Source organism: Mustela erminea, chromosome 15, assembly GCF_009829155.1.
Source record: "Mustela erminea isolate mMusErm1 chromosome 15, mMusErm1.Pri, whole genome shotgun sequence".
In the NCBI taxonomy this organism is placed as follows: Eukaryota; Metazoa; Chordata; class Mammalia; order Carnivora; family Mustelidae; genus Mustela; species Mustela erminea.
Window position 1 is genome coordinate 72,476,152 of NC_045628.1, and position 17,365 is coordinate 72,493,516.

The window sequence follows — 17,365 nt, forward strand, 5'->3', positions numbered from 1 at the left end:
ATTACTCTACAAAAGTCTACTTTAAATACATTTTTTAGAAGCATATCACTGAGTTTTTTTCCCATTCTGGGATAGACTGCACATTTGAGTCACCTGGGGGCCTTTTAAAAAAACTTACGCCTGAATCTTAGCCCCAGAGATTCTCATTTAGTTGGTCTGGAGTGGATCTAAACAACAGTATTTTTTGTGAAAGTTACCCAGATATTCTAATGTTGCAGTCAGGATTGAAAATTTTTGATCTAGAACTAAGTAGGTAACTTGGTTTCTTTTTTAAAAGATGAAGAATATATTAATGATTAAACAAATTTTTTTTCTTATGAAAAATTTAAATCTAACTTAGGTTACAGTGACTATCATACCTCCCATCACTCAGAATTATTATCATTTATCAAGATTTTGCCTTATTGGCTTTATCTTTTTTGTTTGAATCCCCCCCTTTTTTAATTGCTAGGGTACTTAAAGCAGATTTTAGACATCAGGCATCTTGCATTTAAATTTTTCTTACTTAATGGCATTTTATTTAATTGCAGTACCATCATCACACCTTTAAAAAAAAAAAAATCCTTAACATCATAGAATACCCAGCCTGTAATGAAATTTCTCCTTGTCTTAAATATTTCTTTATAGTTGTTCTCTTTGAATCAGGATACATGCCAGGTCCTGGTAGTACATTTAGTTTGTTACCTTTAAGTTTATTAATCTCTTTCCTCTTTTTATCCCCCTTTTGCCTTTTTAACATTAATTTGTTGCAGAAGTTGGTTGTCTATAGAATGTTCCATATTTTGTAGTTTTCTCTTTGCTTCCTTGTAACTATTTATCTTGTTCTTCTCCTGTATTTCCTTAAATAGAAATTAGTTCTAGACAGGAGGATTTATTAGGTTCAGCTTTTTTTTTTGGTAAGCATAATTCTGGTTGTCCCAGTTCTAGTGATACTAAGATAGATTAATAACTTCAAAGAAACAGCTTACTCTTTCCATTATCAAATTCCTGATCAACCTTACGTCTGATGGTTTTATCCAACAGTGAATTGTTAACTGAATGAGAGTGTTCATTAGAGGTAGCTAAATGGTGATTTTCTAGATCTAACATTCCTTCCATTGCTAGAATTCTTCTGTAATGAAGAACTTTTCACCTAGAAATAGCAACTAGGTTTGTCCTAAAGTACAGTATTTACAGGAAAAACAGAATGAATGTTTTTTTTTTAATTGTCAGTTTTCACAGTAAGAAATTTCAGTGAGGATATTTTTGAGTAAAAAATTTAATGTGAAATAAGTTTGATTATAAGATTGTTTCTTAGTATTGGTTCTGTAACACTGTGGGATTCTCCACAGAACATTATGCCACAGAACATTACTGCGTAAATCAAGTAATGATGGTATTGCAATTCCAAAAAATTTGGGGGGTTACTGGACTGAGGTTAAAGAGAATAGTAGTAGGTGATGAATGGAATGAATAAAGGCAGTGGGCAGAGATAGTGTATCTTTAGTGGACTGTGAAATTTGTTTGTATGGGACTTTTTTTCTCTTTGTAATACCAGTCTGAATAGTACATTAAAATGTTTATGCTACACTTTCTGAATAAAAAGCTACACTTTTTATTTGAGTTACACTTTCTGAATAAAAAGCTGTTTAGATACACTACTAGTTTTACTATCAGTATAGCCTAAATTTTTTCAAGGGAATGGTAACTAGCAATCATTGGACATTTTGAAAATTATAAGCATGACTTACTTAAGACTAAATTTCTTTTAAAAGATGTTTATTGAACACTTTCAAATGCCAGTTACCATTCTGGGAATCTCTCTCTGCTTCATGTATATTATTAGAAGAATCTAAATTCATCTTAGACCACCTGTAAATTAAAAAGCTCCCCAAGTTGTCATTTTGTTTCTTAAGAGCATGGTAGTAATTTTAAGAAATGACTCTTGTTATCAGGGTATTCAAACATTATTTACTTAGGAACCCTTCCCTCCTGGAATATATTAGAATGTGGTATTGCATGATGATTTTTCATGGAAAGAGGATAATCTCCCCATTCCTGCAGATCAGATATTTAATTTGATTATTAAGCTTCTCTTCTAGAATATAACTTCTTGGAGGTGCCAGCCTAACTATTAGACATTAAGAGGTTTAGCTTAGTAAGTTTTTTTTTTTTAAATGGAAGATTGGTTTACCATTTGATTGGGGATAGAACAATGTAAGATGATGGCATCTTGATATCCTATGTGTGACCCAAATTCTAAAATTCTGTTGGTATTTAGAGACATCTTCTTCCAAATATGTATTCTACCATAGTCATTATTACTTAACTAACCATTAGAATTCTGTCTGCCCTTAGACATCTGTGTGTTTTCATTATGTAAAATTTAGTGTTTTGAATTCTAAGTCCCAACAATACTTCCATATCATTGCCTTTTGCCTCAGCCTTTTAAATTTTATTGTAGGTTCTTAATTATGTTTCTTGTCTATTTCCATTTAGGGGTACACACACTCCTGTTGTTAACAGTGGCTCACTGTGGCAGTGATTCTTACCTCATGGGGGAAGAGATGGCAAAGGGATAGGAAGATGTAGGTTAGAAAATTTCCATGTGATCCCAGCTCCTACTTTGAGAATTCTAGTCCTAAAAAATACTTACAAAGTCATTTGAACTGTGTTACTTAGTTTACTTAAGTTTCTTATTTCAGAAGCATTATTTATAATTGTAGAATATTGGCAAATACAGATAAGCATAGATGGCTGATATTCCTGTTACCTTCAGATGACCACTTTTGATATTTAGTAACTCTTCCCAGATCTCTGTATTTTGACCAAAGTAAGGTCATACTTAGTATACTGCGGTATAATTTTCCGTTTTCAGGTAACAGTCTTCATCTTTCCATGTCAATAAATGCTCACCTCTTTTCATACTCAGACTGTATTCAGAGTAACTTGATCTTGTATTTCCTGTAATTCAAAGTTAGCTGTATTCTGAAGGCTTCCTTAGTTTGAATTCAAGAAAATATTTTTCCCCAAATGTCATTATCAAAACCAGCATCTGATCCAGAGAATACACATTGCCTGTGATTATGTTTCTTAATTCCCTTTTACTCTAGTGAGGTCCTTTTTCTTCCCACCCCACTAACTCAAGTGATTGCATAGTTCTAGTTTTAAGTACAGATGTAGAAAATTTCATAATAATGAATGTTTAAATTTTATTTTTTATATTTTAATCTAATAGTTCTCTGGTTTTTGTTTTTGTTTTTTAAATATATTTTTTATTTCAGCAAAACAAGCTATCAATCAGGGGAGATCTCCAGTTATAATAGACAACACTAATACACAAGCTTGGGAAATGAAACCATATGTGGAAATGGTAAATATGTGATATGAGAAAGTTTTTTAATATTTTATTCTTACCAGTTTTTTCATACTCTGAAATTTTGGTTACTTTGATCTTCATTACATAAACATTTGTCCCTGTTTTCTAAAGAGGTGTGTTCATTAACTTAGTTTCTAAAAAACTGGGAATGATATTTACTAAGAAATATGCTCATCTTGTTAGTTTTGCCTGGACTTGAAGACAGTAATTCAAAATTGTCCAGTTATGTGGTCTTAATATTTTTGTGAACAATATTATTTAAAAGTAAAATGTTTCTTGGTCGAACAAATTTAGATGTATTGTCTAAATGGAACTTCTATTTATCTGCCTTCTTTTTTACTTTAAGAAGTATTCTCTGGGTTTTTGTTTTCTTCCTTTCCTTTGTGTAGGCCATAGGAAAAGGATACAGAGTAGAGTTTCATGAACCTGAAACTTGGTGGAAATTTGATCCTGAAGAATTAGAAAAGTAAGGCACTCAAATTTTTTTGAATCCTTATCTTTGAAAAGTTTTTTTGAGTCTTCATCTTTTTTTTCTTTTCTCCTTTACACGATCAGTTTCTTTACTATATACTAGCTTTTGCTTGTTGAATGTTTGCTCTTTGTGAATGGGGACTCTACTTACTTTCTGTCAAGAGGAACATTGACTTAAATTCAGAGTTTCTTGGGGCACATTCCCATGGTCAGTTTTATTAAATTTTCCTTGTTAAGTGTGTGTGTTACTTTTTCCTCTTGTTAATTCCTACATTGTTTCATAGTTTATTGAACGCTAGTGGAGATCCAGAACACTTTGAGGGAAAAGTTAGAACTTTTCCTTCTGGTTTTAAGTAGCCCACTTACCTGCATTGCCCTTCAAACTTTTCTTCCCATTTTAGGTCTCATCACCTGTTTTCCTGGGGCTTTCATCTTCTTTCTCTTTTCCATCTTTACTACTACAGATTCATAGTCCAAGACCCTTGTAATCAGTGTGTTTTAGAATTCAGGGTTTGTTTTTGTTTGTTTGTTTTCTAAATAGAAAGGTAATATAGTACATACACATAATCATAATACCCCTAATAAAGCTTGGGGTAGCATGCCATAATCACACACATCTTATTTTTCCTGTAGCAAGTCACTACTAATCCTCTGATTAGATAAGAAAGATTCTGCATAATCTAATGTTTGTTCTGAGTAGATTGTGCTGCCAAAAGAGTACAGATTTGGTTAGATTTTGTGCCGTATGAGTCAACAAAATCTGAAAACAATTTTCAGACCATTTTAGATTTCAAACTTAGTGGTGAGCGGTTGAGGACTTCTATTACTTTCAGTCCTGGCTTTCTATTTGTTTTCACCTTTATCCCTTTCCCCTCATGCACTGGGTTTCCTATGACTTTTTTTCTTTCTTTGTTTTTATTCTCCCTCTCTTCTTTTCTGTAACAACTTTGAAATGTAATTCACATACCTTACATTTTATACATTAAAAGTGTACAATTATGATTTTCGGTGCAGTCGGCTCTTGAGCAGTGTAGGGGTTAGGAGTGCTGACTTTTGGGACAGTCAAAAATCCACAGATAATGGATTTTTGAGTCTGTTTTTGATGATGACTTTTGATTTCCCCCAAATCTTGACTACTAATAGCCTACTGTTGACCAGAAGCCTTACTGAAAACATAAACAGTTGATTAACACCTGTTTCACATGTTACCTGTATTATATACTGTATTCTTACAGTAAAGTAAGCTAAAGAAAAGAAAATGTTATTAGGAAAATCATAAGGAAGAGAAAGTACATTTATAGTACTATACTATGTTTACTTCTTATTTTTTATTTAAATTCAGTCCAATAAATACAGTATTTTATTAGTTTCAGAGGCAGAGTTTAGTGATTCATCAGTTACATATAATACCCAGTGCTCATTATATCACGTGCCCTCCTAGGTCCACTTACATATGGCTTTTTTACTGTGCTGTATTTATTGAAAAAAGCCACATGTAAGTGGACCTGCCACTGTTCAAACCTTTGTTGTTCAACGGTCAACCATATATGCACAGAGTTGTGCAGCCATCACTTCCTTTTTTTAAAGACCAGTTTTTTCCTTCACCTCAGCTTGCCCTCTTTCATCTTAAATGTTATTCTGTGTGTGATGTTCAACTAATTTCTTTTTCCCCCACCTTTTATTCATTTTGTTACCCTTTTTTCCCTTTCTGATTTGCACACCATGTGTTCATATTGAGTAAAACAGATAGATTTATGAGTGACTAGTATTACTCATCTGCTTCTGTGTGTATAATACACCTCAGTTAGAAGAGATGGAAGTTTAAAAACTAAAGCTGTTTGAGTTATGCAGAATAAATGAATTGATGAAATACAGTTAGGCTTCATTAACATTTGAGGGACTGTTGAAGTTTATTAGAATTCTTTAATATAATTGACTTTACAAAATAAAGTCAGTTTAACTGATAATGCAGAATAGTTTGACAGATTATTTTTTTGGTAAATTGATGGAATTTACCAATTTTGACATCTTGTGGATTTAGTCATATCTTGTCAATTTCAACTTCAGATCCCTCTTTTTCTTTTTTTTATCTTCTAGTCCTTTTTGCTTTTTCTTCTTATTTTGAACATAAACAAAAACAGTTTAAAAAGTAAACATTTTCTTTGTCTCTCTTTTCTGGGAAAAATTAATTAGCATTAGTAAATCTAGAACTATAATATTAAATGTAAAATATGTTGCTATGTGTTTTGCCATGTCCAAGTCAAGTTATAGAAAATTACAAGGGTAAAATAAATTGAAAAATGTTTTTGAGGGTCAAAAATAATTTTAAACCACTTTTTGTTGTTACAATTAAACTCACAGAAAATGACATAAAATATAAATACACAGCTTAACAAATTTCTTGTAAAGGCAGATACTCACTTAACCATTATATAGGAATGTTACCAACACCTCAGAAGTTATATGAATTCCTTTTCCCAGTAATAATTCCCTGGTAATTACTTCCTTCTCTTTAATGTACATTTTTTCTTTATATGTTTTAAATGTCTTTTTTTCTAAAACATGTTTTGCCTAACACCATAGGTTTTTTTTCAAACTTCATATAAGTAAAATACAGTATGTGTTCACTGTGCCTAGTTTCTGTCACTCAACATTATGTTTGTGAAATATGTCCAAGTTGTTATATTTCTAATAATCATTTGGTATTGGTAATAAATTTTAAAAATGCAAAAGGAAGTGTCCTAACATAACTTTGAAAAGTAATAAATATTTCATACTGATTTTTGTAATCTTAGAAGTTCACTCACGTCCTCTATAATTCCCAGTACACTGTCTCATAGTCTTTGATTTTGTTATTAAAAGAGGGGGAAGATTAACTCTGTGGTTCAGTGAATTGGTAGTTAGTTTTATGTGACAAAGATATTACCAGTTAACATTTTGCTGTGATTTGTGGTATCTTTAAATCTTTAAAAAATATTATATTGTTCAAATTTTTGAGAGCCAGTGTAAATTTTTTTTTGTTTAAAATGTGGGTGAATGAGTTGTATCTTTTAGTATTTATTTGTAAATACAATTTAGAATCTGTACTCTAAAACAGCTTAGTCTCTAAACCTAGACATTCTAAAGAATTAAAATCCTTTTCTTTTTTGGTAGGAGGAATAAACATGGTGTATCTCGAAAGAAGATTGCTCAGATGTTGGATCGTTATGAATATGAAATGTCCATCTCTATTGTAATGAATTCAGTGGAACCGCCACACAAAAGCACACAAAGACCTCCTCCTTCACAGGGGACACAGAGGTGGGGAGGCTCTCTAGGCTCACATAATCAAGTCTCTGTTACAAATAATCATTAAACTGGCTATTTTCAGCTAACACATTTGTTGCTTGCCCTTGAAAAAAATTAGTGAGCCTGTCTTGGAGTTTAAATAGTTTAAACTTAAAAAAAAAAAAAAAAAAAAAGACTATGTTGCCTCACAAAGGATGTTCCCCACAAGTTGTTTAAATCCTAAAGTGTAAATAAAAATTATATAAAATTGTTTTTTAAATGCTTTTATAATTTCTTGTTGTAATTCCCTTGGGTTATTATGAGAACACCTTAGTGGAGTGGGTAGGACCTAGAATAGTTTTTCTACAACCGAGTTTTTAAACTAATTGTATCTATTTTGTAAATAATGTTGAGTAGTTTTACAGCTCTTACCTAAATCTAACTTTTCATAAAATATTAGTATTTTTTCTTAACTACCTTAAATATATAAGAAATACTTGATGTAGGCACCTCAGTTGATTCATTATACCGGTAAAAGTATGTTTGTGCAAATTCATCTGTATGACAGAAATATTTCTAAGTTATAATTAGCATATCACTTAATTAAATTCTCCATCAAATGCTATACAGCAGTAGGTGTGTCAACCACCTGGGTGGTTTTCTCCATAATATACATATTCATAATATATATACCTATATTCATCACCCTTCTCAAACCATCCCCCTATCCCTCCACACCCCCCAAATCTGGAATGGATAAATAGGGAAATCACTGTATACTTAGAAAAAGCTTTTCAGGTTATTCTGATAACACTTTTCTCTATTTAACAGTATATAATACTAATATAAAAACTATTTTGGACACATTCTTAGCATTAATGGTAAGATTTGTCTTGTAGGATATTTTATTTCTCCTCATTTCAGTTTTTTTGTTGACGAGCTATATGTCTTATTGAATAGTTTATTAGATTGTGTTTTGTCACTTAAAATTTAAAAGCTGAAATGGAATTCATTTCTGAGACTTTATAATTCATGCTCATCTTTGATTTGGTCTTTTTAAGGAAAAAGCCCCAACTGGTTACATGCTATTAAAAAAAAAAGTTACGATCCTTCAGATGTTTTACATGATAATATTTCATGGCCCATTAACTTTCTCCTAACCCAGCACATCCTAAATCGAGTAATCTTTCTTCTGTTGTTTAAACCTTTTGCTGTTCTTTTCAACCTTACTTTAAATATTCTCCCACATTTATATATTACTTTTTAAGTAATTCTAAGTGCAAGTCTCAAAACTAAATACAATACTATCAACAAGGTCTGTATTACATTGCCTTTAGGGAGATAAGAATATGATTTCTATTTACTGCTGTTTACATTTGAATGGATATTAGTTTGCTTTATTTTGTTTAACACATGTTTGTATGTATTCATCTTAATATATAGTAAATATGCTAATTCATGTTTTGTGTGTAAATGTATATATATTTATACATCTACACATTTTCTTCATCTGCTATTTTCATGTATTTTGTTTCAGAGTAATACTTCTTGGTATTTAGGCTTGTGTTTTCCAGTATTTTACTGTGTACATTAGCACAAATTGAAAATAGTACAGACGGATTTAATTTGGGGACAGGTGAAACAACTGTTAGATATTATATACTGTGTGTTCCTTTCCCTCTGTCTTTATAAAACTATTGGGAGTAATAGTGCTATGAATCTATAGTTTATGATTAATAGATGCAAAATTAGCACAATTTATTTTAAGGAAGTAGAGAATTGCCTTTGAAAGTTACAAATTACAAAGAAATATGTTCATGTTAGACAGTAGGTCTGAAATAAATTTCCAGATTTTATTATGGGTCAACTTCATCTTTTAGTACTTCTGAGTACTTAAATAATCATGTAGAGATTATTAATCATTGCTGATTTATTTTAGTGTAAATCCATATTGAGGCAGAGAAATTAACATTCTGAAAAACTTCGAAGATTTTTTTTAAGCACTGAAAATTAGTAGTTCCTCTAAATATATTAAATTAATAGTTCCCCAGTTATCATTCTGGTTAATTTTATTTTTATTTTTTGAATGATAATCATGAGTATGCAATAAAATATACCAAAATCACTGTCATAAGTCATTGCTTTAAGTCTATAAAAATCTTTAAAAATCAAAGGAATTTACTGATTAAAGATATTTCATCAGAATTTTTCTTGTATTCAGATATTCTTGGGTGTTTTCTCCCCCAGTTATATTCTTAATGGAATAGCCCCCAATTGCTATGCCTCATTCTAAGTTGGTCTCCATCCCAGAGAATAAATGCAGCATTAGTCATCATATTTAACTAAGATAAAATACTTTCGTTAAGCAGAATGCAGCTTAAACTAAGTTGTTTTTTTATAGGCTTAGTATAAAAATCTCTTCCTTTTTGATAAGCAAATTTATAGTTTTCTATATGTCATAGTCCTGCTAGCAAAAATACTTCATGTGGTCGTTAAGTTGAACTGTTGGTACTGCTTTTTAAATAGGTAACCTTTATTTTCCGTATTCACCTTTTCAAAAGAAAATTTTAACTTTTTAATATTTTATGTCTGTTTTAAAGTAAGATTGTTTATAAAAGATTGGGTTGTATTTTGTTGTTGGAGCACTAGGGTGGATTTAAGTATTTGAAGTTCGGTTACTTCTTACCTAATTAATATAGATTGTGGAATTTTCTAGTTTTATGTATAGGTAACTTCTAGAAGAGTTCATGATTTCAGAGGATGTGAAATACTTACTTTGACCACATGTGAGTTTTTGTTGCAGAAATGTCTGATTTTCTGAGCCTGGTTTTTAAAGTATTTATGAAGAAATTGGTGGTGTTCTCTTTGTAAATGCGAAGAATGTGGTTGTTTATATATTAGTGCCTTGATCAGATAGGTTTGCTAGTCTTCATTGAAGTTTTATTTAGTATTCTAACATAAATGCAGTAACTGAGAGTTTGTTATTAGGGCTGAAGATTGTGTGTGTGTGTGTGTGTGTGTGTGTGATTCTAACATTTGCAACCCATTAGAGTAACACCTTAGTCTAGAATCATAACAATATTGTTTAGTTTTGTTACAGTAACCATTCAGAATATTTAGTAGTAGCAGAAAAAGAAGATTGAGTTAATGGTTTTTTTTTTTTTTTTAAAGATTTTATTTATTTATTTGACAGAGAGAGATCACAAGTAGGCAGAGAGGTAGGCAGAGAGAGAGGGGGAAGCAGGCTCCCTGCTGAGCAGAGAGTCCGATGCGGGACTCGATCCCAGGACCCGGAGATCATGACCTGAGCCGAAGGCAGCGGCTTAACCCACTGAGCCACCCAGGTGCCCCTGAGTTAATGGTTTTAAAGTTAAATTTTATAGGTTATAATTTATAAATAAAAAATTTTTCCCATTAAAATTGTTAGATGTAATTTTTGTGAATTTACAGAGGAAGTAGTGATTTTGTAAGAGATAAATGAACATCTCCTTTGTGATGGTTTTCTTTCTCTTTACTAATTAAGATTGGCATACCAATTTATATTTTATTTTTAAGATTAAGGTATTATTAAAATAACTTGTTTCCCTATATGTATATCAGATTTCTTCTTAAAATCCTTGCGATGGTAAAAGATACTGTTTAATTTGTTCAATGAAATAAGTTCTGAAAGAGGAGTAGTTAGTGATTTTCTCTTGTGTCTTTCTGATTCCTTTTTTATATTTAAAACAACATTTAAATTAATTCAATTCATTTGATTCAAATTGCTAAGTATCTTAAGTCCAAAAAGTTTTCACTTTTTGCATGGTTTGTAAATTGTAGAGCAGACTTTGAAAAATTTATAATTATGATGTTTGCAGCCAGGTTCAGAAAACTTGTAATAGACTTATTATCATTTATATTCAGTTTCTTTATTTAGAGTAGATTAAGAGGCATAGGTTTTATAATAGAATACATTTGTAAGCTTAATTTTTAATATATCTTCTGTGAAAATTTTAAACACATTGTCACTGTCAAATTATGCACAGAAACAAGGGGAAGGAATAGCACAAATAACTTTTTGAAAAGAGAGCCTCGAGCTAATAAGGCTGTGTCTGTTGGAAAATTTGACTTTAGGGTGCATTTAATAGAACTTTATTTTAGTAATTTAGATTAGAAATAATCTCTTCTTTCTCCTTTTCCCTAACAAATTTTATTCTCTAAATGATAACCCTGTTGTGTTCCAGGTGTGATAATTGTGGTAATCACATATTATAATACATTTCCCAGTGTAGGACCCATTAATTTCAGTAACTGTCTTAAATTTAAGTATGAATAAGATAATTTTATTTTATTTAGCATAGACACAGTTACATTTTGTCTCCTAATTGTAGAACAAGACACATCACATTAACAAGCATTACCCCTACCTTGGTGAGTAACTGAATACTTCATTTGGGAATGTCTTCCAGTTGTAAATATTGCAGTAGGTTTTTTTTTTAATTAAACTTTTTGTAAATTAGTGGGAAGACTGAGAGATTTTTAAGATGACCTAGGGGCTTTTTTGCCATTCAAATTATTAGTAACTAAAGGGAAATAATAATAATAGGGAAATAATGTGTTCATTCATGTTTAAAATTGTGTTCAAGTTCAGTAGAGTCCTTTGAAATACACTTTATATATATTACTTTTTTGTTTTGCAGTTTTAACTGCATTCCTGATCAAAGTTTTGCCCTTGGGGTTAGTTCATCTACAGCTGTCAGTTACAGTTGTACAACTCCGTAGTGTCTATTCAATTATAATCCTGAACTCTTTAAGTTTTTTTAGTATTACAAAATGAAATTTGATTTTGGGAGGGGATTGTGGGTTTTTCCTCTGCCTTTATTATTCTTTCTTTCTGTTTTTTGTCTTTAATAGTATTAGGAATTGTGTTTCTTCTTTCATAGTCTTTCCTGTACACATTTTCTTTTTCTTCTGTCCATTTTCTGCTCAGCCATCCTTGTGTAACTGCATAACATTTTTAATGAAGATGGTGGGATGGTAAGTGGCTGACAAAAATGGCAGTAAATTCTCCCCTCCTATGTTTCAGTGAACTCACTGTTCCTTAGGAAACTTAATTTAATTAACCATGTTAAATTTATAGACCAGCAGCTTTGTAGTTGGTTTCCTGACCCTGCTATTTAGTTAGAACATAGATATGAAAATACTTGGAAAGATTTATAAAAGTCTAAGAATCCCATAAGCATGGCATAGTTCTTGGATCTTAATTCAAGAAAAATTTATTTTATAATGCTTAAGCGTAATGATGATAGTCTTGTTGGTAAGTAGTAGTTGGGAATTCAGTATTGTAGAAATCAGTGATACATCATGATTCTTTAGACCACTCTTATTAAAGAATGGAGTGATTTTGAAGGAAAGCTGATAGCTTGTTTTGAGTTCAACCTCTACAAGTGCTTTATATTGTGGAATGCTGCTACAGTGAGCAATAAGAATTTAATAGCAACAAGCCTTAATATAATATTCATTTAAGTAGCTGCCATTTATTTGATGTCTGTCAGTGCCAGGCTGTGTTGTAATTGTGATTGTTAACATGTTCAGAGTTTTCATAGCAGTCCTACAAGGGTTTTCTGAAGAGGAAACAGTAACTTAGCAGAGGTTAAGCAAAGTTCTCCAACATAAATTTCTCTGGGGAAGATATGTAACTGGGATCCAACTCTAGGTCAGACATATTCCTCACGATAGCCCATTTTATCTTTTTTTTTTCATTTTTAAATTTTTTTTTTAATTAACATATAGGGATGCCTGGGTGGCTCAGTTGGTTAAGCTGCTGCCTTCGGCTCAGGTCATGATCCCAGCATCCTGGGATCGAGTCCCACATCGGGCTCCTTGCTTGGCAGGGAGCTTGCTTCTCCCTCTGCCTCTGCCTACCACTCTGCCTGTGCTCGTGCGCGCGCGTTCTCTCTCTCACAAATAAAATCTTTTAAAAATTAATTAATTAATTAATTAACATATAATGTTTTATTGCCCCAGAAGTACAGGTCTGTGAATCATTAGGCTTACACACTTCACAGCACTCACCATAGCACATACCCTCCCCAATGTCCATAACCCAACCACCCTCTCCATACCTCTTCTCCCCCCTGCAACCGCCAGGTTGTTTTGTGAGATTTAGAGTCTCTCATCATTGGTCTCCCTCCCAATCCCATCTTGTTTCATTTTTTTCCTTGCCAATGCCCCAAACACTCCACTTTGCCTCTCAAATTCCTCATATCAGGGAAATCATATGATAATTGTCTTTCTCTGATTGACTTATTTTGTTTAGCATAATACCCTCTAGTTCCATCCACATGTTGCAAATGGCAAGATTTCATTTCTTTTGATGGCTGCATAGTATTCTATTGTATATATATATACCACATCTTTATCCATTCATCTGTTGATGGACATCTGGGTTCTTTCCATAGTTTGGCTATTGTGAACCTTACTGCTATAAACATTCAGGTGCACATGCCCCTTTGGATCACTGCATTTGTATCTTTATGGTAAATACCCAGTAGTGCAATTGCTGGGTCATAGGGTAACTCTTATTTTCAACTTTTTGAGGAACCTCCATGCTGTTTTCCAGAGTTAGCCCATTTTATCTTTTAAACATAGTCATCTTTTCAAAAATTATTACCAGTATAGCCTTTTTTTTAAGGTAGAAAAGAAATTCCAGTGACGATTTGAGTGCATCTTTAATGTACCTTTTTTAAAATTTAAATTTGATTAATTAACATATAATGTATTATTGGCTTCTGAAGTAGAGGTCAGTGATTCATTAGTCTTTTTTTTTTTAAAAGGTTCTATTTATTTATTTGACAGAGAGAGATCACAAGTAGGCAGAGAGGCAGGCAAAGAGGAAGGGAAGCAGGCCCCCTGCTGAGCAGAGAGCCCAATGTGGGACTCAGTCCCAGGACCCTGACATGACCTGAGCTGAAAGCAGCAGCTCAGCCCACTGAGCCACCCAGGCTCCCAGTGATTCATTAGTCTTAGTGGTACCTTTGGATTTAGAGGGTTGAAGGTATGTTAATTTAGTAACAAAATTGAATATAGAAACCTTTAAATGACCATTTAGAGTCCTGTTTTTAAGATGACTGAAAGTAGAAATACCATTGAGTATTTAATGTTTTCTACAAAATATACATTGATGTAATTGATAATCATATTTCAGCAGTATCTTTTCTATTGAATTTTTACACATGCAGTTGTGCTCTAATGTTTAAAATTTATTTTAATTTTTTTATTTTAATTAGCTTTTGAAATGTGTAGTATTCAATAAACGGATTAAGTTACATAAGCTGTTTGTTTTGCTGATTTTGAGGCAATATTTCTCAGACTAGATCAGCACTGTAAGTGGTCTTTATTTTTCTTTTAATGTTCACATATTCCTTAAGTCTGCTCTAGTAGTAGATGTTATGGAAATTACATCAGTTTTCTGAATTTCTGAAGAATTACGCATTTCTTTCTTTTATAATAGCATCTTTTTCTTCCGTATTGTTTAACTTTCCAAAATTAAAGAACAATAAAAGAGCCAGTTAATTAAGTTTAATATATAAATAATAAATTGAGTTAATTAGATTCTACAAGGAAAACCTCTAAATACAAAATGAAGAATTCTTATTGTTGAGTATTGGCCTTATTTTGTTTTAGTTAACCTAAAAAAATAGAAGGACTGGATGTTGTTTGGATTTTCTTAATCCATAGAGTAGATTGTGGTTTTTTTTTTTTATTGTTTCTGAATGTGAAATCAGAAGTAGAATTTTTGTTGGAAGAGAAAAGACGTCTTGAAAAAAGAAATGGCATTAGTTTCATCAGTAGATTAGTTTTCAGTTCAGGACCTAGAAAGCAGCACAATCGATTTGAGGTTATTGGAATATAGTACAATGTAACACTGGCAAAGATGTGATTAAAACATTTAAATTCAAATATAAGTAAATTGAAGTATGTACAAGAAATGTATTAGGAGGCCTGGCCTGGGCCAGACAATTTGAATTAATGTAAAATTAATGAGAAGAAAAAAAACCCATTTTTATTTATTTTTATTTATTTTTTTAAAAAAGTTTTTGTTTATTTATCTGAGCAGGAGATCACAAGTAGAGAGCCTGATGCAGGGCTCCATCCCAGGACCCTGAGACTGTGTCCTGAGCTGAAGGCAGAGGCTTAACCTACTGAACCACCCAGGTGCCCCCAAAAAACCATTTTTAAAAATATTTGGGAATAATAGGGAATTGATTGTTAAGGTTAGTAGGACAGTGGTCAAAAGTGGTATTTCTCCTTCTCTATCTCACCTTTGTTTTTCAAAAACCAGTAGAGCCCAAGTTACTAAAAAAGATTGATTACCTTATATTCTGAGTGCCATAAAAGGGTCTTCCTTGTCACCTGTGGTTACTACTACAAAGAACTTTGGATCTTTGTGCCTTTAAAAAGAGTCAATAAAATATTTGTTGAATGGTAGACGTAGTCTTCTCCCTAAAACAATCAACAACCTTTTGATAGTAAGGACACAATTGATCTAAGTAGAGCAACTAATGTTCTTAATCTTAGCTTTCCCCATGAAATTTCATCATTTCTCACTTGGGCATGGTAGTCTCCCCACTTTTCTTTGTCAATATATAATTTTATTCACAGAGCAACTAATGTATAATTAAAAAAAAATTTTTTTTAATGTAAATGATATCACTCCTCATTTAAACTCTGCTTCTTCCCTGACCCTGACTTGCACAACTCTCCCTTTCCCTTACTACATTCCATCTATACTGGTCTTTTTGTCTGTTCTTCAGACATGCTAAGGTTTATTTTGCCTTAAGCACTGGCTCTTTTCCTAAAATGCTGTCCTTCTGCTCTTCTCCTGAGCGTTTCAACATTCAGGTCTCACCTCAAATGTTACCTTTGCAAAGAGGCCTTCCCTGATAATTTCAATCTTAAGTAAAATAGACCTATCTCTATCACTCTTAATACATTGCTACATTTTGTTTTTATCATAGTACTTAGTAGTAGTTGAAGTTACCTTATTTAATACTGATTTGTTGGGGGTGTGCCTGAACAAGAATATATGTCCCATGAGAATTTATTTGTTTTAGGTGTATCCACAGAATCTAAACTGTAATATCGTAGGAGCTCATTAAATATTGGCTGAAGGATTTGGTACTTACTGCTTCTGTTATTGATAGTATTGATCCTCAAATGTATTTTCTGCTTAAACCTGGTGTTTGAGCTTCAGCCTTTTTACTTATCTGCCTACCTAATATTTTTATTTTTAATACTTTTAAGACTGGAAAATTGAACAGTGACCTTCTCTACCATCTCTGGATTTCTATGATCTCCTTATATAAAATGGCTCTACCATCCATTTCTACAAGCCAGAAACTTGGGAGTTGTCTTTGATGCCCTCTAGATCCCCCTTCATACTCAATCCACTAACTAGGGCCTATGAATTTTGCCCCTCAAATATCTCTTGAATCTATCCATTTTTGACTGTCATATCTCTAGTTTGCTCTTAGATGAGTCCCCACATCAGTTCTAACCCTTTGCACAGCCTAACCAGACTGAAGTATAATGGACATGTGAAAAAGTGCTTAAATTTTAATTGTATAGCTCACATTTTCACAAAGTGATCATCATATCCATGTAACCAGAACTCTGCTCAAGAAACAGAACATTACCAGCACCCTCCTTGCCAGAGTGATCTTTATAAAATGAAAATATAATCACATGTAAAACTTTCTAGGTGTTTCCCATTGTTTTTAGGCTAAAGACCAAAAACCATACAGTGACATTTAAGACCCTGGTTGATGTGACCTCTACCTTCCTATCCAATCTCATGTTTTATTACTCTTCTTACTTTCTGTATTCCAGCCCCACTGGCCACTTCTCAGTTTTTTGACTGTGCTGTTTGGTTTCCCTTCCTGGGAAATTCTGTGTGTATACACCCCTTCCATACTCATCCTTCCAGATTTGAGCTCTTCAAAGAAGCCTTTTGAACATAGCAGGCTTGACAAGGTCCAAAATACCTGGTATAAGTTCTCATATACTTTTTATTTGTTAATTTGTATGATTATATGATTGTTTTCCCTCGTTATTTTTAAGTCAGATTTTGAGTCAGACATTGTATCTTTTGTTCACCATTGCATCATGGTCATCAGCTAGCACAGTGGTTAGGAAAGAGTGATACGTAGTATTTATCACAAGAAGTGAATGTGAGTATTTTCAGTCTGTTGTGGGCTGAATTTTGTCACCTCAAAGTTCATGTGTTGA

General features: G+C 32.3%; 1 protein-coding gene across 3 annotated transcripts in view; it reads left to right on the forward strand.

The window, feature by feature from the left end:
* The window catches only part of N4BP2L2 (NEDD4 binding protein 2 like 2), a 75,791-nt gene that overhangs the window by 13,834 nt on the left and 44,592 nt on the right, over positions 1-17,365 (forward strand). For all 3 annotated transcript variants that reach the window (XM_032315418.1, XM_032315419.1, XM_032315420.1), the window contains 3 exons: positions 3,264-3,352; positions 3,748-3,824; positions 6,983-7,129. In XM_032315418.1, coding sequence (XP_032171309.1) covers positions 3,264-3,352; positions 3,748-3,824; positions 6,983-7,129 — 313 coding nt within the window. The remainder of the gene's footprint in view (positions 1-3,263; positions 3,353-3,747; positions 3,825-6,982; positions 7,130-17,365) is intronic.